General features: G+C 40.7%; 1 protein-coding gene across 4 annotated transcripts in view; it reads right to left on the minus strand.

Moving 5' to 3' along the window:
* Positions 1-25,224, minus strand: part of ttyh2 (tweety family member 2) — a 70,816-nt gene that overhangs the window by 39,780 nt on the left and 5,812 nt on the right. For all 4 annotated transcript variants that reach the window (XM_076887657.1, XM_004556689.3, XM_004556688.3 and 1 more), the window contains exons 2-3: positions 14,475-14,647; positions 580-691 (exon numbers count right to left, since the gene is read on the minus strand). In XM_076887657.1, coding sequence (XP_076743772.1) covers positions 580-691; positions 14,475-14,647 — 285 coding nt within the window. The remainder of the gene's footprint in view (positions 1-579; positions 692-14,474; positions 14,648-25,224) is intronic.

Raw genomic sequence — 25,224 nt, forward strand, 5'->3', positions numbered from 1 at the left:
CTTAGTCTTTACTGGAGTCCTAATCAAGTGTCAAATGATGGCGTTTCTTATGGAAAACTGCATCTGGACAAAATTAAAGAATCCTCAAAAAACACAGTGAACTTAACTGAGCATAAAAGACAGGACGGCTCTGTGTTTGCTGAAGCCACAGAGGCTAGGAGAAGGTGGAGCAGGCAGAGGGAGTGTGTGTCTCTCTCAGAGGACGAGGTTTATGTGTGGAGAGGCTGTCAATTTGTGTGTAGCCGTAAATAGCTATAAAAAAAACCCATAAAAACATTTAAAGGCATACTAAATTGAGTCCTGTGGGCTTTCCTTCTCTTTGGAGCCTGTGTGGTTGTGCGCCTGTGTGTGGGAATACATCACATCCAGCCTTTCCGAAGTCTTCACCCAGAGTTGTTTGAGTCGTGCTTCATTGGTCACTCATTTATAAACCATGCATGTTATGAAATGGCGGGAATTTAATCAAATGCTTTCAATTTATTTTTGCAAACTAATACATGATGTAATCTCATCCGTCCAGAGATATGTGAAGCGTTAATTGTGTGACACTAATATGTTTGTAAATGATGCTTTACATACCAGACTGTCCACTCCACCCAGCGTGTGATTGGCGTTGTACAAGGAGTAGGTCATCTGGTATACACCGTCATTGGTCTCGCTGTTGCCATAGAAACCCACACCCACTGCGACGCTGCAGAGAAAAGATGGATAAAGGCGCAGGTGAACCTTTGATAAAGAAGGAGCAGAATATAAAAGCAGTCTCTTGGATTTTAAATCATCTACATCCAAAGTGCTGCCATTTTCGGTCCTTAAATTAAAAGTTTGCCAGCTTCAAAGCCATTATCACAACCTGGCTGAGATTAAACATTAATGCGAAACGACCCGTAAACAACAATTTTCTGTCTACTTGAAAACATCTTTGCCAACCTGCAGTGGAAATATGCAACTTACAAGGTAGTATAGCATGGCACACTGGAAAAGAGCACAACGTTTTATGAATATTTGATGCCTTTTTTTTTAAAGATAAAAAAAAAAGAATTTGGCTATTATCATAAAGCAGTATCATCAATTTCTGCATCAGGCTTGAGTTTTGGAAAAATTTTAAATGTATGAGGTTAATGAGGCACTTTGGGACAGAAATTTTGTTTTAGCTATTCAGTAATTATTTCCCACTGTAAACAGCTGTGAAGCAGTATGAATGGTATTACAGTGCGAAGGCTGAGTTGCTGAGTGTGTCGGTGAATTCAGGGAGTAAAAGCCAGCTCGCCCAAAGGGTCTGATCTAGCTTACAGAATGATTTTAGAAAGGTGTGAAAAATGAAGAAAAGTAGGGTATTGTATTTCTGGAGCTTTTAATGTATTTTACATCAGGAAGCGCTGCTGTTGTTAAGGCGTTAAGAATTGATCTCTCCATCGCTCCATCCATTTGTTAGACTGCTCATTTTATCCTAACCAGTGGTCTGAGTTGTCAGTTTAACAGCCTTGTCACTAACAGACATTAGCTGTCTGTCTCATCACACCGTAGTGTGTCCGATGTGTTATTTTTTGATAAATATCGCCAACTTTTTATGTAAATACAACAAACAGGATGAGGAAAAACTAAGACGCCTTAATGAATAACAATAAATTGCTGATTTATAGAAAATAAATACCTGTAATTTGTGTATGTGGGTGTTTGATGCACATATATCTCACAGCGCAATGAAGCAGCAAATGAAGCAGCAAAAGCTTTTTGGATTTCTGCGTTAATTTTTGTAAACAACACTCTTTGAATCAGAAATTATACAATACAGGCCTCTGGAACGCGTGTGCATAAATTGAAAACACTTTTGCATATTCAGCCATCCAAGGATTTAATTTGTTGAGCTGGAGCATCAGCACAAACAGAATAATAACCGGCGCATTCTAAACACACACACTTAAGTAGTCTCTCTGAGCTCCACTTTTTCCCTAAGTGCCGTCATATTGTGCTGCCATATGATGGGATTTCAAAGTAGCCGCACAGTTGTTAACTACAAGAAGATTTAATGCTGCAACACAATGTCTCACAATATACTCCAAAGACCCTGCACAAGAATCCTCTGCAAAGACAAGGATGTCCAAGTCTTGCACTACAGACACTGAAGGCCGTAGATCAGAGCAGTGAGCAAGTGTTTTATACCCTTTCTTTTCAATAACTACGCAGGACAAAAAAGGAATACAGATCCCGTATATGACCATGATCTGTGAGAAACAGGACATGACAGAGCTTAGTACACCTCCCAAGGGAAACTTTATATACACTGCTTGCACTCAAATACAACAGTGCAACAGTAACTTAAAAGATTATGGGCATCTGAGAAGCTTACATAGTTTCAATTCTCCTTGGATCAGGAGAACTGAACTCAACTGAAAACAAGGATGTAAGAATCTGAAAGTCAACTCTCACATTACAAATTGCACTCATATCTCTCCTCTCCAAAGTGTGATAAAAATAGACACTTTTTTATGCCTTTTTATGCCTGTTTTCTTTTTTTATTCAAGTTCATATTGTCATTGCAATGCTAAAATTACCTGCAGACCACTTTAATAGGTAGACCTGTTCTAATGCTGTCAGGCATACAGAGTAGGTCAGAACGACCTGCTGAAGTTCAAACTGAGCTTCAGAAAGGAGAACAGAAGAAGGACTTCAAACCTTGATGCAGATGTGTTACAGCTGCAGGAGAACACATTGGGTTCACCAGCTCACTAAAACAGCAGAAAATTCTACAGCAGAAAACTTGAAGAACAGTGCCAGGTCTGCTGATTTCCGCTACACCATTGGACACCAGGGTCAGAATTTAGCCTAAACAACATGCAAGCATTGTCACGATCCTGGGTCATTTTGTTGTTTATGGTTTATGTTTAAGTTCATTAGCTTATCTAATTTCATTTCTATTTTGCCTATGTTGCCCTGTTATAGTTCATTGTTTATTAGATTCCACTTGTGTCTTCACCCCTGTGTTTAAGTCTCCCTTGTCCTTCATGTGTGTCAGGTCTGCGTGTGTTATGTTGTCAAGCTCGTGTTGTCATGTTTCCTGTTCTGTTTTGAAGAGGTCTGGTGTCCCACGTTCATTGTGTTTAGTTTCACTTCCCCTGTGGCGTCATTATGTTATTTCTAATCAGCTCCTTTCCCATGCGTTTCCACTTTCCCTGTTCACCTCCCGTGTGATTTAGTCTGTGTGTTTTCATTCATTCCTTGTCAGGTTGTCTGTTGAGTTTTCATCATGTTTCCATGCCTCCATGTTTCCAGGTTCTTCCATGTTCAGGTATTTTTGACACACTTTGGGATCCTTAGTACCAGCTGAGGTTAGTTTAAACAGCTACATGAGCATTGTTACTGTAGCATAGCCATCCCTTTCTGATCACAGTGTACCCATCTTTTGATGGCTGCTTCCAGCAGGATAATGTGCCATGTCACAAAGCTTAGATCATCTCAAACTGATTTTGTGAACATGTCATTGAGTTCACTGTCCTCAAATGGCCTCCACAGTCACCAGATCTCAATCCAGTGGAGCACTTTAGGAATGTGGTGAAACAGTAAATTTGCATCATGGATAAGCAGCTGACAAATCCGCAGCCACTCTGTGATGTTATCATGTCGTTATGGAGCAAAAACTGATCTAAGCCATGAAGAACTAAGGCAGTTCTCAAAGCAAAAGCGGGTCCAAATCAATACTAACAAGGTGCACCTATAGCGCTCTGCCCACTAATAAATAAATACTGACCATCATTTACTGAACAAGGTTAAATGTTTAGAAGGTCTTTTGTGTGTGATTTTTTTATTGCACACAATAGTAATGCAACACACTGAAGACACTATTTGTAGGTCAGCACTACTTCGCGTGGCAGGTCAGGACTAAAAGAAAACTAAGCAGGACTCAACCTGACTGAGCTTTAGATTAAGGCTGTGGTTCCTACAGACTTATCCCTGATGTTCCGGATAAATTTTAAGCTGAAAACAGAGACTATAAGTCTGCAGCCATCAGCGCTTCCTCTAACATTCACTTGGAATGGCTAAAATCCTGCAGAGCTGTTATGATCGTTGTGGTCGAAGCAAAGTACAGGTGGAGCTAAACAACAGGGGCAATTTTCCTAATTAGTACAGCAGAGATGGCCTCATTAAATGACCCCCTGCAGATAAACATCCCACTTGGCAGGTTACAGACTTACCCTCAGGGAGAGCAGTTAAGAAAGTGGGGACAGGCATTACAGACAAGAATAAAATCATCATTTTAGAGGAAGACAGGAAGCGATATAGACAGTCAGCACTAAAAAAAAAAAAGACAAATACAGGTGACGAAAGAAGTCACAAAAGCAAAGAGCAAGACCCTGGGATACAAAAAGCAAGACTGGGCGGGGGCGGGTTGGGTTCCTCCCCAAAAATACATAACATCTTATTTGTTCTTTGTATATCTGTGTTTGTGTGCTATTAGCCCCTTTAACAGCACAGATGCAGGGAATGTATTAAAGCAGTCACAGCTTGGAGAAACACAGACTTACTTCTAAAAAAGGCAACTATTTTAGGCAGAATTCAGATTAAAAGAACTGAGAGGACAAATAGAAAGTCTCTTCTTTGCCTTCTCTATGTACTCCCTCGGTCCTGCCAGTTCTCTTAGTGCTGCTACTTGAAATATCCATCGTCTAATTCAAAGAGAAAGAACACCATAGATTTGAGTAGGCATGTACTGAGCAAGAGTCCAAACTGTCACATTGATAAATGAATAAGTACATAACAGACAGTGATGGGAATTAATAATAAAATAAAATAAAATAACCTAAAAAAAAAATTCAGCCTGAAGCAAAAAAAAAAGCTATGCTAAATTGACCCTGACAGGTCTGAATATTGGAAATTTTGCCCCAGAATGGCAGCAATGAATCTCTTGGGATGATAAGTATAGACGGGTGAGCTTATATTTTTTACGCTGCCCTACTGAACCCTCAGCAGGGGAAAATCCCCTTTGATATAAACTACGAAACACAAATAGTTACTTTTCATCTTTTTTTTTAGAGCTACAAAAAGTCCAGCATAGCTCATTTAAGTTCGGAGAAGCAGTAAAAACAAACGTACATGCTGCCAATTACTTGGTTGGTACATTTATATTGCTGATAGATTTTGTGTTACGGCTGCTCGTTCCAAAAGCTTTCCTCGAATGGATTCAGTGGATACACAGACATCCTCTCTCACTTGTGCCCTCTGTTATAATTTCTACTTTGTGACTGTCAAGAGAGATGTTCCACAAAAAGAAATTTAAAAAATGTATATTTAAAATCGACAGGAAAAGAGAATAATTTTTAACGATCTTTTACTTTTTTTATAGGCAGTAGAAGCAAAAAAAAAAAAAAATCCCCTTTATTCAGTTTCTAAAGTCGGACTGATCATTTCAATGGTAACCACTGTCCCTGGAATCCACTGGATTGCTGTGTGCAGTTTGCATGTTCTCATTGTGCCCATGTGAATGCTCTCCATGTACTCTGGCTCTCTACCACAATCCAAAGACAGGCATGTTAAGTCTGTTTGTGTTAGCCGTGTGATAGACTGGCGACCTGTCAGTGTTGCACCCCACGTTTCCATACAGCAACTTAAATGAGCAGCCGTCCAACACCCCAGATCTGGAAATGAACGGGTATCTTCAGTGTTGCTGTGCTTGGGCATGACTGTCAACCTTTGCCTGTTATTCTCTCTTTTATGCAATACGCACTCTTCAACAGCACTTTTGCGGAGCATAGTGAGGCTCAAGATTTTACACATTGTGTGGCTTAAATAGGGTATTTTCTGGAATGGCTGATTTACTTTCTTCTCACATGCCCTGTATTTGTTATTTACATAATGCGTGTTCTCACGAGGTATCACTGAGGAACTGGAGATCCATGCTCTTGCACGGACAGTGGTCACAGTCCATGAATGCCGTGCTTAAATCCAACTGATTGCTCAGGTGCATTTGTTTAAGTGTGCCGGCGTATGGTTCTCCTAACCCTGCCAGTGCACAGCACACAGTGATCAGACAGAATTGAACAGTTTACCTTTTGCATACACCGATAGTTAATAAACTCACCCTCTTTGGCATAATGTGCCTTGTTGGCATTCAAATAACCCCTCTGTAATTCACCTTGCAGTGACTGTGTGGGAATGAACTGTTTGGTTTTTGTAAATCACACCCTTCTTTAATCAAACTGTTCTTCTGGGAAGACTAAAGCAATATCAAATTAATTGAAATTCTTTTTAAAAACCCAAATGCTCATTGTGTGTCAAACTATCACGGTAATATACCTCAAGTAATATTCTAAACTGCAAAGTATCATAGTTATAGTAAAAAAAAATCAGTCCAGATGTCCTCAGCATGAGCAGCCTGATCAGTTATGATACACCATAATTACAGAGTTAATGTGCTACACCATGGGCAGGGCTGCAGCTACAGCTGAGTGACATCTGCTCTGGCTTCACCAGTGTTAATTATAACGGACATCACAGCATATCAGACCTAGCCACTGTCAAACATAATTAGAGTGGAGGAAGTCAAGAGAAAAGGGGGAGACCGATCAGGATTATAGAGGGAAGGGAGGCAAAATCAGGGCAAAAAATAGAATTAGGGTGTAGGGAAAGGGTGAAAAGGACGGATGGGATTAATATGAAGCCAGTTTTCAACTTCAGTACAAATCCGGTGTGAAATCCACTAGGCAAACACATCCATGTTCTATTTCATCCAGTAGATGGACAAAATCAAAGTCAGGAATCAGATGAAAGAGAGTCTGTTTCCCACAGGATGTTTCCTCCAACTTCACTGATCTCATATTTTATCCTGTCTTAGCTTACCAAGTCAGGCAACATAAACCTTTTAAGTGCAGTCCTCCCCATTAGAGGGAGCTTTTTTGTTATGGACTGCAAATGATAATGAACTGGTCTGAACAACAATGCAACACACTTTATAATACTTTAAAGTAGCTAACGCTGATGGAGAGCTTAACTTAAAGCTTGTGGTATAATTTACAGCAGCACAGAAGTGTAGACCAGACAGATGGACATGATTTTGTTTAAAGGGTATAAATATAATCAGAGGAGGAAGGACTTAGACTTTATTCCACTATACTCTAAACATGTGTAAAATAAAAGGTCAAACTTTATCACAAAATGCAATAAAATAAAGCACTCTTATATTCACCAAAGTGATTTCTGTCCAAAAGAGAACCCAGTTCACTAGAACAAAAACAAGAATGTAAATTAAACAAGGTTTAAACCAAAGTTCACAATCGAAACTGAGCAAATACAGAGAAGAGTGAAGCAGAAGCAGATGACGGGTGAGAAACTCAGGCTGAGAATTCAGACAAACTGACAACTAGAGGGTGAGACAAGACTATAAATACACAGGAACTAATTGGGAAACAGGACACAAGGGAAACCGATGAGGTTTGGGCTGACACCCAACAAGCCAATAACACACACAGGACGGGTGAACGAACACTGAGCACACAAAGTAAACAACTTAACAAAGAAACAAACAAAAAACACACAGAAAAAAAAGAAGAAGGAGATCTTAAACGATACCAGGTCACATGAACCAAGACTCACTGATCCTGGTTCATTTGTCCTTTGAAGGCTCAAGAATATTTGATTAGAACAGCAAGATTCACTCATAACTGAACCCTGGTCAGTGACAATGAAAGATCCGAGCTTTGTGACATGACATGTTATCAGGGAACCTCTTCTCCATGCCTTGGTTCTAACAAGTGGTTATTTGAGGCACTGTTGCCTTCTTTTTACCTCAGCTAGTCTGGCCATTCTGCTTTGACCTCAGAGAACTGCTACTAGATATTTTTTCTTTTTTAAGGCAATCTCTATAAACCATGGGGATGGCTGTGTGGTGCAATCTTTGTAGATGAGTAGTTTCTTGAATTGTCAGACCAGCCAGTCCGCCGTCAGCAACCATGCCCATTCTGATGCTCGATGTGAACCTTAACAGCCCAAACATGTCTATATGCCTAAATGCCCTGATTTGCAGCGATGTGATTGGTTGATTATATATTGTGTTAATGAGAAGTTGAACAAAATGCACGGGCTTAATAAAGTCACATAACAAAATAGCATCATATTACATATCCTAACCTACAAATACGATCAATGAGTAAGATCTTTATTTATTATTTATCAGGATTCTAATCTAAGCCTGACAACAAAAAAAAAAAGTAAAACACCACGATATCTTTTCAAACCGAAACACCCAATTTTCTCTGTCTCTTTTAAAGTTAATAGGTAGGAAGCAGAAAAAAGGTGTGAGAGGACCAGCTGAGCCCAGCTTGACCTCTGCTCAAGAGCTGGCTATCATCAATCAAATTCAGATGATACAGGAGAGGGGCTCTTCCTCTAAGGACTGGCAGGATGCAGCAGCGCTGACTTCAATTTGGTAAAGCAATCTTATTGTTTGTGTCATATCATCGCTCACTGATCTCCATTTCCTTTATGTCACTTTTTCTTTTAATATGGTGTGCATTATTTTTTTCCATCCAGATTGAAGTGATGGGGCTCTAAAATTATGGACTCAGTGTACACTAAAGGACTGAGCTGGTGATTATTTTTATCAGTGCAATGAACACAGCTAGTTTCTTCCATTGGAATAAATTACGCATGGTAAAGTTTCCCTCCATCATCTACTTAATAATCCTGCTCCTGAGTTGGTTTGACCTTACGGATATGTTGCTGTGACAACAAATCCTGCAGATGCTTTTAAGAAATAAGAAATCCAGGATCAAGGCAAATGGTCACCAATTTAATCCAGCTAAAACGTTAATCCACGTATGGCGATCCAGCCCAGGGAAACAAAGGAGACATGGGACAGCAGAAGGGAGGAGAAACAAAAACTTCATTAAATGCAGTATGTCTCCTTGTCCCTGTGGGAGTGGAAGAGTTCCACTCCCTAATCACGCATAATCTGATTTATAAATTAGAGAGCAACACCCTTAAATCAGATAAATGAGTCATTACACTCTAATGCTATTAAGTCTGTTTTAAAACCATCAACTTCAATTCTACCAAATTGGATTTAATAAAAATGAAGCACAACAGTGCTACATCTAGTTTAAACATATTGCTAATAAGCTTTCTCGCTGTTTTAGCAATTTGGAGAGCTATTGAATTCAAAGATAAGCACAGCTCACCAAAAAACACGATGATAAACTTTGCATATGTCAGATCAACCTATTAATCTGGACTAAAAAATAAAAAGACACAAAAAAAACCACTAATTATACAACAATTAGCCGATGTCGCCCATTTTTTTCAGCGGTTTCTTTATGTCATCAGTAGAAAATGACTTCTGTTCCCATCAAGTGAAACAGTGCTCATTAAAGTTTCTTAAAATATAGAGCGTCTCAAATGAGCAGTACTCTCTACATTAAAAATGTATGATACAAAAGAGTGAAAATACAGTGGAGAGCACTAACTAGCAGAGGACCAGGACTATAGGAACTCTAGGCTATTCCATCTAATGACATACTGAACATGCCGCTATGTTTTTTTGGCATCGTGACGACAGATTGGCTCATGTTGTCAGATGTTCTTGAGAGCCCTTTAAAACTGACGTCCTAGATACCAGACAAAGTTTCAAACCATGTGTCATGACCTTGGGGCTTCTGGGTTTGTAAGCACCAGATATTTTTTTGTGAATAGGAGGGAAAAAAAATCAATTTTCTGAATCTATTGCTCTTCATACTTCACTCCTTATCGGCTGTGTCCCCTTTATTTGCTGTTCTACCTGTTAAACTTTCTCTCGCACTCAGCACATGAGGGGTTTATATTAACAAAGTTACCATATGAACTGAAGGTGAAAAATTTTCATCACTACCAATAACTTTCTTATATTTTGTATAAAGGTTCACTACATATTTAATCTTTGCACAGTTGTTAAAACAATTGCTAATCTATTTCACTAAATCCACTGTGGGTTTAAGACTTAATAATTTTTTTCCCCACTTGTGCTCCTTTTCAGATTTTACAATGCCACTCACTGACTGTTAATCATTAATCTTAGGGCTGCCCAGTAAGTCATATCATAAGCTTAACCATGATTCTGGCTTCCCACAGTTAAATTAATATGATCAGGCGATCGTGAAAATGAATTCTTCACCGATAAAACACAAGGTAAATCAAGCACTCCCTACACATGCCAGCTGTTTCTGCACCATGCAGCTTTAAGTTTCCTTGACTATTCTGGGTGACATTGTAACACAGTGACATTACATTTAAAGATATGATATGATAAAATCCAAGTGTCTGGCACAGCAGCAGACACTTGGATTCCCAGAAATGAATCATCATCCTTTCCCTGGAAATAATTCCAATTTAAGGCAAGTGTTAACCAAGAAAAGATCTTAGTCAAAGAGTGCTGTGGAGTTGTGTCTGCTCAACACAACACAACTTAACTTATTCAGCCATCTGAAAACATAACCACAAACTGTAGTTTGTTTGTTTGTTTGTTTTTGTTTTTCATATCCATCCTTCCATCTCTCCATCTTTTTCCACTTATCCGGGGCCGGGTTGCGGGTGTAGCATCCTAAGCAAGGACGCTCAGACCTCTGTCTCCCCAGCCAGCTTCTCCAGCTTATCCATCCAGCTCATAAAAACACAGTGAAATCACCAACATAGTTCCATTCTGCTCGACCAAAGATGCACATTCTTTGCTACAGAGCTGCTGAGCACATGCAGGTATTACGAGCAGTGAAATACTTTATATTTGTCTTCTGGGAGATGCATTTAGGTAAGCTAAATAAACACTAAATTGTCAGCAAAGATGTTCTAATTAACTGGAACGTAAGAGCAAAATAAGTAGACTGTTTATTGAATTTTGTTTTACATTTTGGGCCACTTTTTATTTTTCTTCTAAGACGTCCACTGAAATTAGGTGAATAAAGAGAACCAATTAAAATTTACTGTAACACAGGAATTTAACATAATATGAATGTGAGTGAAAGTGCATTAACAAAAGATTTCATCACTAAAATCAACAAATAATCAGGACAAATAATCACGGTTGCAATATTAATCAAAATGATCATAATAATCGTTTTGGACATAGTCGTGCAGCAGTAATTAATCACATGACACTGGCAGTAGATAACCAACCAGGTGAGTGAGTTGTCACCTTATTCAGTACTGCTGGTTGGAGCCACCATAATTTGTGTTGATCTCTGTTTATTAGAATGATTATAATGGTTAATAACAAACTACTGGGCCACACTGAAAGTAGAGGACTCCACTCATTGGGGATCTGTGTGTGAGACTGATAAAAGCTGATGGGTTGGTAACATCTGAATCAGGTAGTTACTAAGCATGGTTGTCACATGGTTGACTGTCCCCTCCTTTGTGGATAGTCGAGTAATTCAATTATCCACTTTGCGAGGACAGCGGAGCTCATTGAGGGATTTGATGGGTTCTATGTGGCGATGTAAGTGCTGACTGTGTTACCTAAGTTCACGTGTTCGAGTCTGTCTCAAAAGCCGAAACTTTAATGAATGAAAAGTTGGATCTTGCCAAAAATAATTAGCTGCTTTAGGCTTCCTATACCAGCTAAAGGCTATAACACTAATGCCATTAATCTATTGTATATATCACAGCTAATGTCACTTCACATCAGGGAAGTTTTCAGTTCACCACAGACTTGATGAGATGCAGCAGCCTCCAGCCAAAACAAATCACATTAACTGCAACGCTGCTCCATTATAAAATCTGAGGGGAAATACTGCGTCTGATATCATCTTAACGATAACAAAAAAGAAAACATTTATCCTTAAAATAGTATCGTTTTCACATTTTAAGTGGTTTATTTAATACGTGATTTTTGCATAAAATGCCATACTTAGGGTTGGCACTCACACAATGTGAGGGTGACACAAAATTTGTGCTAATGAAAAATACAAATTCATTGCACTGGGTTGCATTATTCTTCCAGTGACATAAACAAAAAGTTTTTAAACAAGCAAAACAAGTAGGCTACGTCTGCAGCAGTACAGTTTGATACTTGGGCCTGTACAAGCGAGAGGAAACGCTGTTCAGTCATTCAGCAAGCCAGGAAAACTAGGAAGTCATTAAAACTGCACTGACTGGTGTAATTTTCAAGGCCTCTACAGTATGATATTCCTGCCATATTCCCAGTGAGACACAGAAGGGATTTTGATAGGTAGAATGACCTTCATGTGCGTCATTTTTTTTCCAATAAATAATTTAACAATACAACTGAAATAAAATTTTAAAATACTATAGTCATCTTTTGTCCCTCTATATTTCTACATTCTTTTGGCCTGCATGTGCAGTGTATATCATGAAGTATTGTGTCTTGATCCTCCCTCATTTCTTTATATTTTGCTTCCACGCTGGTCTCGAGCTGTAGTTCTCTGGGCTTTCTCTGAGTTTTTCTTTGGGCATTGGCTGCTTTTGCGTTCATTTTAATTCCACTGCTTGTACCTGTTTTTTTGTTTGTTTTTAAAGCCTAAAACTTGGCATTTCTCAGTATGGAAATTGGGCAAGTGAAAAACACAAATAAGAATTAGCAGCTCTAAAAAAAATTATCCACAGCAGAGGATCTGTATGTGAAACTCTAAGATGACCTTTCTGACCTCAGGAAATGGGAAAATATCCACCAAAGACCTGACAGAGGAAGTGACAGATGCATGTAGGCCTACAGTTGATCCAACTACTTGTTTGCTAGAGGATCAGTAATGGTCTCAGTGGAAGAATGGCTGCCAAGAAGCCATCCTTACGGGAAACGGGGAGAAAGGGCTGTGGTATGCCAAAAGAATTGCACTGAAAATCAGTTGCAAAAAGTCTTAGGGAAAGATGAATCCAAAATCACCAGTATGGCCAGGACAGATGTACAACACTGACTGTGTGCAGCAATCTGTAAAGGATGGTGGAAGCTCTCTCATAGTTTGGAGTTGCATTTGAGATAGTGGTGTTGAGGATTTTGTCAAAATTGATTAAATTAAGAAAACAGAAAAGTACGGTCAGATTTTGATCCACCATGCAATACGATCTGGAAAGTCTCAACGTCATTTTTTCCACATGACAATGATCCCAAACACACTACTTGGACAGAAAATCCTAGAGTTGAATACTATCAGTCATAGATTGGCCTCAGCAGAACGTGGATGTCAACATTACTGAAGCATCATCTTGAGAGAGAATATAACAAAAGACAGGCTGCATTCAAAGAAGATCTTTGAAAGGTCTGAAGCCTGGAGAACTATTCCTGAAGACTGCTTAAAGAAAGCTTCCCTAACAGAGTTCAGGCTGTGCTGAAGAATAAATGGTAAATGGCCTGTATTTATATAGCGCTTTACTAGTCCCTAAGGACCCCAAAGCGCTTTACACACCCAGTCATCCACCCATTCACACACACATTCACACACTGGTGATGGCAGCTACATAGTAGCCACAGCCACCCTGGGGCGCACTGACAGAGGCGAGGCTGCCGGACACTGACGCCACCGGGCCCTCTGACCACCACCAGTAGGCAACAGGTGAAGTGTCTTGCCCAAGGACACAACGACCGAGACTGTCCGAGCCGGGGCTCGAACCGGCAACCTTCCAATTACAAGGCGAACTACCAACTCTTGAGCCACGATCGCCCCAATCGCCCCGAAGGCAGACATACAAACTATTATAGACTTTATTTCCATGTTTGCATACATTTCAGTGAATCAATGCACCTATCCTCTATTTTCCTACCAAAATATAAATGAAAGATGTGCAGCTCATTGTTCTGCTTATTGTACAGTAACCGATCCACCTACATTTTGATTTTTGGTTGGGGTTTTTTTGCTTTTTAATTATAATTTGCATAATAGAAAAGCTCTGTCTCCCAGCTGGCTGCCCTAGCCAGCAATGCACAATTGCACTTCCACATTGTCAGCAGAACATTGACAATACGCCCACATCAGGATAGCTTCCATCAACCACTGGTACAGTGCTTGAGAGCCACAAATGCCAGTGGGATATTTTGTTAATACCAGAGTGAACTCAGCGTTGGATGAATTTTTATTGTGCCTCAAAATATAGTGACCATAGTTTCCTAAAGAGCCATTTTCAACAAAACAAATTCAAATCCTGTGGAACATTTTCAAAACTAGAAATCACTAGAAATGAACAAATGGTAGAGACGCATGAACCTACAGTGTTTACGAAGACCAAAAGGAGAGGCTCCGAACACATGGAGAATACAAATGGGAAGACAAAAAGACAAACAGAGTGGACAAATACACAGAGAGTCTACGTGCTACAGACTAATAAGTTAGTGTGGGAATAGAGAATGTGCAGTGAAAACATCACAGCACTTACAGCTCTGTATGAGGAATACAGAACAACAAATAAAGAAAATGGGAAAACACAGAACTGCAGACAGCGGTGGAGAGCGTGTGCGAACTGTAATCACGGTTATGCATAACACGCTGTCTGAGTCGTGATTCTCTCACCATGTGATGAGGCCGGCGGCGACTGCCGACCAGGTGACGCAGCAGGAATTAGGTTTCTTGCTTTCCTCCTCCTCCTCTTTACGGCAGCAGCACAAGCAGCTCAGGTAGATGGCCAGACACAGAAGGTTGAGGCCAAGCCCCGCCGCCGCCACACAGCCCAGGAATATGAGTGACTGCAGAGGGTGAGAACAGGAGGAAATAAATCAAACGCCTTGTGTCATTGCAAGGAAACTTATTATTTTATAAGCACCGTGCTGTAACATCCACACGGCAGTAAGAAAAACCAGAGGTCTATACCATTTTACTACAAAGTACTAAAATGCAAAGTAATTTACAGTCTGTATATTAAACTGCATACAAGTGACATTGAGTATAATTACATTTTCACATGTTTCACCACATTTTTTTCCTGTAAAAGTTCTTGTGATTTAAAATGTTTCTCAAGCATCAAATGCAAAATGTTGGCACACTGACTTATTAATTAATATTACTGGATAATTACTAGTGAGGAAGACGTTAACACTTAAGTTGTGAAGTAGTGGAAAAAGTAACTTGAACTGCTTTAAGTGCCCACTGTAATTAAACTATTGCTTTTTAAGTATCAGTAAAATTTAAATAACGAAGAAATATTCTGTATACAGAGCAACCCTTATATCAGTACAGCTCGCTGGGTTTAACTGGCTTCTAAATTGTGCTAACTTCCCATACAAATAACCAGTTTCCAGCTTTGCTGTCAGCCCTTATTGTGATTTGTGTGGTAATAACACACATAAACAATAATAAATATGCCTGCATCAGCCATGGTAACAAGGCCAGCTGCATTCTGGGATCCCGAATCCAACTGGAAAGCAGACAAGACACCTCCTCATACATCTCTGGGTACACTCCTCTCCCTCTCAACCCCTCCTTTTTGCCCCCATCCCACCTTCTGCGAAAGATGGAGAGCGGTGACAAAAATAGCAACAAGACTGTCATAACAGGCCCAAATGAAATCTGCATCCATCTGTGAGCAGATGGGTTTATTCGAGCTCGGTCCCCTCCTTTCCGCCCCCTTTACTCTTCCTTTTTAGTTTTCCTGAAATCTTTTCAGTGCTGAGCCATCTGTTCTCTCGCCTGTGATGTCATGTGTCCTGCAAGTGAAGTGGTGGGATTAAAATTCAGCGACGGAAGAGTTTGCGGGAATATATCGTTTACTGCTATAAACAGCCAGTTGAACCGCAAATCTAAAAATTCTCTGAAATCAGAAAACTAGCAACACTTTATTTGGAAGTCTTCATAACTGCAAGGTATGTTTGGATAAAAGCATTTATATGTTTGCTCTTTTTGCACAACAAATCTTTTATAACTTTTACTCTCTTCCCACTAAAAAAACACTATTTGTTTCTACTGGTCCTGTTGAGGTGCTTTACATTTTTTTTCATTATTCATCTCTATAAAAAAAACCAAAAAACTTCAAACTGTGTCCCATTAATGAAGCCTTGAGCAGAGCATTTTCACACTCAACATCTTGGCGTTTTGAAATCTGATGTGAGGCCGAGGAGACTGGATGCTCATTGGCTAATGACTTGTAACTCCCAAATCCTTAGCCAGTGCCCATATCCTGGAGAATCCTCCTTCCCAGCTCTAACAGTGACCATAATTCACAAAACAAACTTCATGTTAGACCTCAAAGGAACTCAGCACAGGAAGTCATGATAATCATGTTTACAGAGGTCACCGAAGAAGACAGCAAACAGCTCGTTTTCCATGAACTTCTGTTCAGGTTTTGCTGTCACATCACGTGAATAAGGCCCGAGTTACACAGGCCTAGAAACCAGTTGGCAAACATTTAGAAACCACCGGCTGCAAGGGAAAAATACATATTCCCCAACTGATCAGAGAGTGGTTGCTGGAGTTTGATGGCAGCAGCTGTGAAATTAATGGCCAAAGATTCAGTTACATAGGCATAGAGTCCAGTTAATGACCCTTCTTGAATGTTTGCTGGCAGTTGCTGCAACTTGCAAGTTGAAATTGGCCACAAATAGGTATATCGTGCTGAAGCAATAACCTGCTAGCAACTGCTTTGGGCACTAACAGATTGGCGCAGTCACTTATAGTTGCATGTAATGTGTGGATGATGTTACACAAGAAACATCATTAAACAGCTTGCATTGCCGTCATTATTCCACCATTTATACAGTTGTTGAGAATTAGAAGCACCAGTCTTGACTAAAAGGTGACTTGAACATGGTAAAGATAGTACTGCAGATACCTATTGTATGTGTGTAGAAAGCCTAAGCATGAATATAGCTTCTAAATTATGCCAACACTGAAGTGACTTAAACCTGCCACCCGATGGCAATAGCTGTGGTTCCAGATTTTTCCCATAGACTACAGACGTAGTGGTGTTGGGTGCCATCTCCAACAACAATGAGACGGCCTACATCGACGAAGTGAAGAATCTGGCATCATGGTGCCAGGACAACCACCTCCAGCTGAACGTTGGCAAGACCAAGGAGCTGGTGGTGGACTTCAGAAGGAGTCAGCACAGAGACTACAAGCCCATTATCATCAATGGAGCTCCAGTGGAGAGGGTGCAGTCCTTCAAGTATCTTGGTGTCCACATCTCCTCAGACCTGACATGGTCTGCCCACATTCAGGTCCAGACCAAAAAGGCTAGGCAGCGCCTGTATCACCTACGACAACTGAGGAAGTTCAGGGTCTCTCCAAAGATCCGCAGGATTTTCTATACATCCGCTGTGGAGAGCATCCTTACACAGAACATGACATCGTGGTTTGGGAACAGCTGTGTTAAGGACCAAAAAGCTCTGCAGAGAGTGATCCGTACAGCAGAACGCTGCTGCAGGATTGCTCTCCCCCCGCTTCAGGACACCTACACCAGGAGATGCCGGACTAGAGGAGCGCAGATACTGAAGGACCCGTCCCATCCTGGCAACAAACTGTTCCAACTTCTGCAATCCGGTAGAAGGTTCCGCATCATCCGGGCAAGGACAGAGAGACTCAAGAGGAGCTTCTATCCCCAAGCCATCCGGGCCCTAAACACAGACACCCGCCCTCTCACATCATCTATAATTGACTGAGACAGGACTCTCTTCCAGACACTCTAAACCCAGGCACAATGTACATTTCAAATTCCTTTAATTTTAAATATGTTTATATTGTCTATTCTGTAAAATAGTCAGATTGTCTATTCTTATTTAATTCACGTAATGTACAGAATTCACCTGCTTGCTGCTACTACTGCACATACACCTAATGTTCTTCCTCTACTAACCCCCCCCCATTTTAGCGTGTCAGGTTACATTTTACTGTGTGTTATACTTGTATAACTATGCATGTGACAAATAAAGAACCTTGAACGTTGAACGTCTATGGGAAAATGGCTTTCTATCTGAACCTCTGTAAAAACATCCCTACTAAATTTATGGGCTCAGTCTCTAAATTTGGGCAATGTTGACCAAAAAATGGTTATATCACATTTCAAAATGGTTTTACTGCACACAGCCAATTACAAGTTGTTTTGTTTTTGTTTTTTCCTAAAGCATATAGTTGGGGCTGGATTTCCTTTTCAGTCACCTTTTTCACTCAACATGTGTTAATAGACCTCTCTGCACTGAATCATACTTGTAATCTCTGTCTGTCTTCCACAGCATGTCTTTTATCCCGTCTTCCTTCTCTCACCCCAACCGGACGCAGCAGATGGCCGTCCCTCCCTGAGCCTGGTTCTGCCGGAGGTTTCTTCCTGTTAAAAGGGAGTTTTTCCTTCCCACTGTCACCAAAGTGCTTGCTCATAGAGGGTCATATGATTGTTGGGTTTTTTCTCTGTATGTATTATTGTAGGGTCTATCTTACAATATAAAGCGCCTTGAGGCGACTGTTGTTGTGTTTTGGCGCTATATAAATAAAATTGAATTGAACTCAAGTTTTTAGCTAATACCAAAGTCAGACCAGCCCTTCCTTGTCACATCTGTTTTTTGAAACCAAGATTGTGACAGCAGAAACACTCATCAGGCTTCAAAATGGGACTTCAGAAACCTGTGGGTGACATCATTATAGCTATGTCGATTTTTACACTGTCTGTAGTTGCATGGCTTGTAGAATACATGACATTAAGACGGAAATATGGGTAACAGTGAAGATGCAAAGAGCAGAGGCAGTGAAGGTGGACAAATTTAAATACCCTGGGTAAATCATTTGAAGCAATGGACAGTGCACAAGACAGGTAAGAAAAGGGTGCAGGCAGTGGGTCAGGATGAGTGTCAGGGGTGATTGTAACAAGCATAGCAGCAGGAGTGAAAAGGAAGGTTTACAAGATGGTAGAGAGACCTGCAATTATATGTTATTTGAAGACAGGAGGTCGAGCTGGAGGTGGCAGAATTAAATATGTTAATATTGTCAGTGGGAGTGATCCAGAGGGACAGGATTATAAATTAGTATACCAGAGGGACAGGGTGAGCAGTTTGGGAATAGTGGATATACAGGACAAAAAAAAATTTTGAATATAGATCTGCCAGGCAGGATGGAAAGAGACCACAAAATGGATTCATGGGTGTAGTGAAGGAGGGTTTGGTGTAAATGAGGAGGAGGCAAGAGATAGGTTCAGACTGAAGCAAATGATCTACTGTAGTGAACCCTAAGGGAACCAGATGAAAGAAGAGGAAAATGGTTGCATGGCTTACAGCAAGCTGGCTCACAACCCCTCTCATGATTAGTACTGTAAAAAGTGCATTTACTTTCTAGCAGTAAATGTTACTGAGTGTTACCTGCTTACCTGTCAGAAAAATTCTAGCTAGCAGACGTGGCTGCCAGCTGTTTGCTAGCTAACATCTGCTAGCCTCCTTGAAAAAAAAGTTCTCACTAGCAAAAATTATTTATATTTATGGAAAAAAAACTTTTTTTCCTATGATACATCAAGTTTGTGATGGTGTGGGAGCCAGTGAGTCGGTTAACGTTGGCTCGAGCAGAAGAGCAGCACTGAGACAAGACACCCGGGAGCTAGCATAAATGTTAAATACTTTGCATTTTCACTGCAAATGAGTGAGTCCTTCACATAAAATATAGTGCACATGGCATTAAAGGGAACCAAGAGAGTAAGGTGAGTCTTCCTATTTTAGGCTTTGCCACAATGCTTTCACACTTTGACCAAAAATAAAAGGCAATAGAAGAAAATGCTACATATAAAGAAGTTCTTTAAATGAAAATTTAGCACTTTGCAATTTCGCAGTGCTCAGACAGATGGATGGGAGCGCTCACCAAGGTGAGACAAAGAGAGCTGGAGCGAGAGCGACATCTTAAAGCAGGGTGGAGTTTTTGAATGATGAGAGCTGGCATAAACTGGGTGTAATTGAGGTGAACACAGTAAATGAGATGGAGATGTGGGGGCGCAGGTGGAAAATATGAACAGAGGGGGATGGGTGGGAGACAGCTTTGGATTTTTCAACAGAGGAGAGAAAAGGGGGAAACTCCCGCTGAACGAACAAACACTAGGCCACCGGGCCCCTCTTATCGTCATGGTAACATGCATGTTAGTTGTTGCCCTTGCAGCAGGGAAGGAAGACGAGTGAACGGGTGAATTATCAGCCTATTTGAATTAAGCAGCATGTGACAGGCTTGGTTAAATTGCCATGCCTCTGTCTTGTGATTCCTATGCAGGCAGGCAATGCAGAAGAAGCAGAGAAAGTGACAGAATGAGAGGAGCACAAGCGATTATGTTTTTGTTGACAACAAAGTCAAAGAATATATAGGACTTAAAACAGAACTCATAAATGTATTGCTTTTAAAGCAGTTATAGCTGAGACAACACTGTCTGTCATTTCCTCTACTGTTCTTTCTTCTCAGTAGTAGGGTGCAAAAATAATAGCTTCTAAATTATGTAGCATCCATTCAGGAGCAGGACGCACAAAGACACACATAACCACGCCGCAAACCCCATCCCGGAACCATCATCCCCAAGTACTCCAACCTTCCATTAAGTTTAAAAACACCATTTATCTTTTACTGACCAGAGTGTGCACACATTCATTCAAATTGGCAGCTCCGACCACTTAACTGCTACCTAAATTAGGTTTGAGTAGTTCGCCATAAAAGCAGACTCAATATGTTAACACCCTTCTCCTTACTTGCTCACTGTAAACTCAAGAGGCCGTGCTGTCCGCTCTCTTTTGTTTCCTCCCAATTGTCCCTATAGACACGGGGGTGGGGTGAGCACGAGGCTGGAGGCAACAGCACAGGAAAGAAAGGAAGATCTAGCTGAGCGTAAAGGCAGTCCCGGAGAGCTGCATAGCATGGGTGAGGGGGTGGGTGAGGGGGTTGGGGGGGGGGGGGGGGGGGGGGGGGGGGTTTGCATAAAAAGAGGATGACAGAATGACGGAGGAATTGTTGTGGTAATGAAAACAGTGAGGGTGCAGATGAGAAAAAGAGCAAAATAGAGACAAAGAGAGGTGGTGCAGGCAAAGAGTGGCTGCCTGACAAAGTGTGTGTTTCCATGTGCGTGAATTCATAACATGGGAGACAGCCGACAGAGATACCCCATCCTCACGGCTACCTCAAACACACTCTGTTACTCACTGCTCGGCCCAGTTTCTCTCCCATTACAATCCCATTGTAGATGGCCTTGCCTTGAGGCAGGAATGTTGCATAATAATGTGATATTGCCAAAATCCAGTACAAGATATCATTGTTGAATGCCAAAAAAAGAATCTGCCCCAAAGAACGAAGCCCCCTGCCCCAAACTGCAGGGTAATACACTTAACACACAGTTAAAATGGGCAGATTGTTTTTAATTGAACTTTTGAACTATTTGTTACTCAGAAATTCTGAGGTGGCCCCTGTATGAACTTTAAACTGCCTGTAGCACATCCAATGCAAATTAGACGGCAAGTAAAGCCTATTAGATCTGTCTTTGAACATCTATATACTGAATTTGTAAGCAGTAATTCATTCGTTAATCAGACTCTAAAAAATGCAGAGTTCATCATTATTCTTTTATAAAAACCCACTAAAAAAAACTAGAACATGGCCGAACAGAATATTGAGAACAACTTTAAAAAGAATGGTTTGCAATTTAACCACACTACAATTACAATCAACAAAATGGCCCATAACAGAGAATAAATAATAAACAAAGGCTCAGACACACGTTCTTGTTCAAATGGAGGACAAAGGGAGAAGCATAATGAAGCAGTAATAACCCGGGGGTAGAAATGACCCAAAGGGCACTGGCTGAGTCATTTATTCTCCCCCGAGCACCATCAAAGGTATGATGAAAGCCAGCACAGATGGGACGGTGAGATAAATGGACAGTGATGCTGTAATGACCTATCTATGTGAGAAATATAACAAACAGACTTAAAGACAGCTGGCCAAGGCAGAATGATGTTATTGCTTTCTAACGTCAGATAATATGAAATACTGAAAATAACCCTCTGAATGCACTTACGACTCGAAGGATGCAAAAATCAATACTGAGTGGAGTCTATGCCGCTCCGGAGCATGTTCACGGTGCTTCGGTCTCAATCCAAGAGAGGGACTGTGGGAGGTTTAATGCAGGGATGTGGAAGTTTGCTTTTACAGCTTCACAGTCAGTTCAACTTAATTTCACTGGAAAGACTCTGATTTACTAGAGAACATCTTTCCAAATATTCAGTGTCCTTGATGAGCACTCTCTGCCGCTTTGCTGGAGCATAACAAAGACAGACAAGAAACAGAGCACATAGAGGTCGTGCTATGTCAACACAGATGTAAACTCACAACTCCCTAAGTGTTATATGTGCCTTTTACTGAGCTTCCATTAAAAATCTATTTTTAATACACATAATTAATACATAGAAATGGAAAGCACCTCCATCTGTTAAAGTGCATCTGCTAAGCAGCCCTGAGTCATTTAACAGAGGAATTCCACAAACTTAGAGGAGCTCTAAATGCAACGCTAAGCGATGTGAACTGTCTTCTGCAAGCATTGGAGCTCCACAGCAGGTGGCAGACAGCTGTGCGTAGGTTGGGAAGGCCTCCAGGCGTTGTGCACATTGCTTTGCAATACACCGAATTCGACAGTGGCCTGAATGGGCAGTGACATTACTTCAGCGTGATAGGGGTTAAATAGGTGTCAGGTCAGTTAGTGAAAAAAGAAGACATTTAAAAAGAAAAAGCTCCACTTTGAAATTCAAAGCTTGGTGGGAAACAGTAGCTGCTGGTGAATGTCACCAGAAAAGAGCTTTCTCTTTCACTTATTCTTTTAATGTTTCACTACCTTTCCCTTCTACACCCCAAAACTCCACAGGGACTGGATCCTTCTCTCCTACAAAACAACACAACAGCAACTTTGTAAAAAGCTTAAATCCCACATCTTTAGATTCATGTCATCAAGTTTTTTTTTATTGAACTTAATACTTAACAAACGTACTTTTAGTACTCCTCACAATTAGTAAACTTTAGTTTTTAAAATGAGAGCCCCATGGCAAATTTTCCCCCATCATTTCTTTCTTTATTACATTAACCATTCTGCATGACATAGCACAGCACTTTTTCTATGACTCAAGACCACCATACCAGATTGAACTGAGGCAGCCAAGCGCCTTAAGAAATGCAAGCTGATATGGCAAAGAAGCAAAGTCCCCCACCCAAAGATCAATGAATGGTCCAACTCACTATCTTCCTCCTTGCTTCTGCCTGTTCCACTCCGATACGTACTTGGATGCCTGGGGACGAGGGCCCTTTCCAGCTCAGTGCATTCAGCTGAGCCTGCCCATGTTCACAGCTGGGATGCTATTAAGTCCCAGCAAGGTGACCCATGAGATATGGATGAGAAGCGGGGGGGGGGGGGGGGGGGGGGGGTTCTGTTGTTAAACCATTGTTTCAAATCTATTACACTATGTTAGGGAAGTATTAATACCAGTATGGCTAACACAAGCAATTAAAAAAGCATCCAAAGACCAACTGCAGTTCTACATTCAACCAGTTTCCTAATGCCTGCAGTGAGAGGAAGCAAGAAGCAACTTTGAAGCAAATACTGGAGATGGAAGAAAAAAAAAAGTTTTTATCCGCTCCACTGCTCTTGATAACTTGATTATAAGCTGTCGCTACTTGGGTGGTATTTTGCACCATTGTTATTGTGAAACTAATATCAATGGTAGGTCTACTATATTGCAATAAAGTACCCCACAGAAGCCTATTATTTAAAAAAAAAAGCTGTATTGATGTATATCTACATTGTGTTGTCTTACTACCATAAACTGATGGTGTCTAAAGTTTCTTCCAATCCGTTTAATTTCACCCTTTCTGTTTTATCTTTAAAAAGAAAGCGTTGTGAATATTTTTTTAGTAAATGCTTCTTTAATAAACACTGACCGGGACATCTCTGGAGTGAAGCAAAGCGCGTTATGTTTGTTTCCTCTCTGAACCCAAAGCCAACCTGTTTCCTCGGGGAAGTCAGGGGTCATGATTTTGATTCCACACCGTCACAACAAAGGAAACCCAACCCCCCCAGCAGCTTACATGAGAGACATGAGAGGAATGTGGCTAAGTGAATCCACGTCTCCCAATTCATACAGCTTTGGTGTATGGCCAAAGCTGTACGGCCTTTCATGCGACCTGCTGAAGGTTTCCTGTGTTGTATATCACTAACTAAAATTATAACACTAAGGAAATACAAAGAAAACCAAGTTTACAGCAGCACGGTTGGTCATCCGCTGCTGTCATATCCTGTTTAATCGTGGTTAGATCAGCATGAGGGCTTGAATATTGCCTTATTAGTGCAGACCTAAGCCATACCATATAGTCAATCAGGTGATACTAATCACTAGCTTCAAGCAGCATGGAGACAGATTGGGGTTAATGACCTTCTGGAAACCCAGAGGGGACAGTGTAAGTTCTTTTCTCTTTGTCTATGCATGTCACTAACGAGCAATACATACATAGATGGCTGTGTAGCAAAAAAAGACAACCTACCAGAGAGACTGAACTGAGGTGAATCACTGCTTTAACAATAAGGTTACACAATCATTCAGGCAAACGGGGAGAGGCTGAGATAAGACAAGGAGCATGGGAATTAAGAACGACAGATTTAAGATTGATTTTCTTGAGGAGGCGGCAAAAGGAGTTGGTAAATTTCCAGTGCAATCAGAGTGACTGCGATAGCTGAACAGATAATGGATTTTCAGCTCTTGAAACGCATAATTTTTCATTTTCGATCACACGCACTAAACGCAGTTAACACAACAGTGCCATATAAGCGTTTAGCTGCAAATCAGGAAAGTAGCTGCTTGAAACAACATCGTGTGAAGAGGGCTCAAAAATGCAATCAAATCATTTTTTAACCATAAATTAGAAATAGTCATAAATCTAGCAGTATTAATGAGAATGTAATGGCTGTACTTTAATGGGAAATGGAGCTGCAGCGCTTTCAAACTGAAGTATACGACTTGGAGAAAATCATAAAAAATACATATTTTATCCACAAAGACTGCACATAAGTTTTCCGGTCTTTATGATTAGCGACTCTGACACACAGTGCATTTATTTAAACTGGGAGGTTTTATGTCAATGAATAAAGATGGTGAGGTGAAGGGAATGCTGATGAATGACTACAGAAATAGCAAAGGTGACAAAAAACACCTGGAAAGTCTGAAAAACCAAGCATCACGGTGGAACTCATTTTTCAGACGCGATCTGTGACGCAGAGAGATGGGATGTATTAAAAGTTCTTGTTTGTGACCATAAATGAACGCTGTGTATGTGCCCAGGTCTTTATCCC

The sequence above is a fragment of the Maylandia zebra genome, linkage group LG8 (genome assembly GCF_041146795.1).
Source record: "Maylandia zebra isolate NMK-2024a linkage group LG8, Mzebra_GT3a, whole genome shotgun sequence".
NCBI lineage: Eukaryota > Metazoa > Chordata > Actinopteri > Cichliformes > Cichlidae > Maylandia > Maylandia zebra.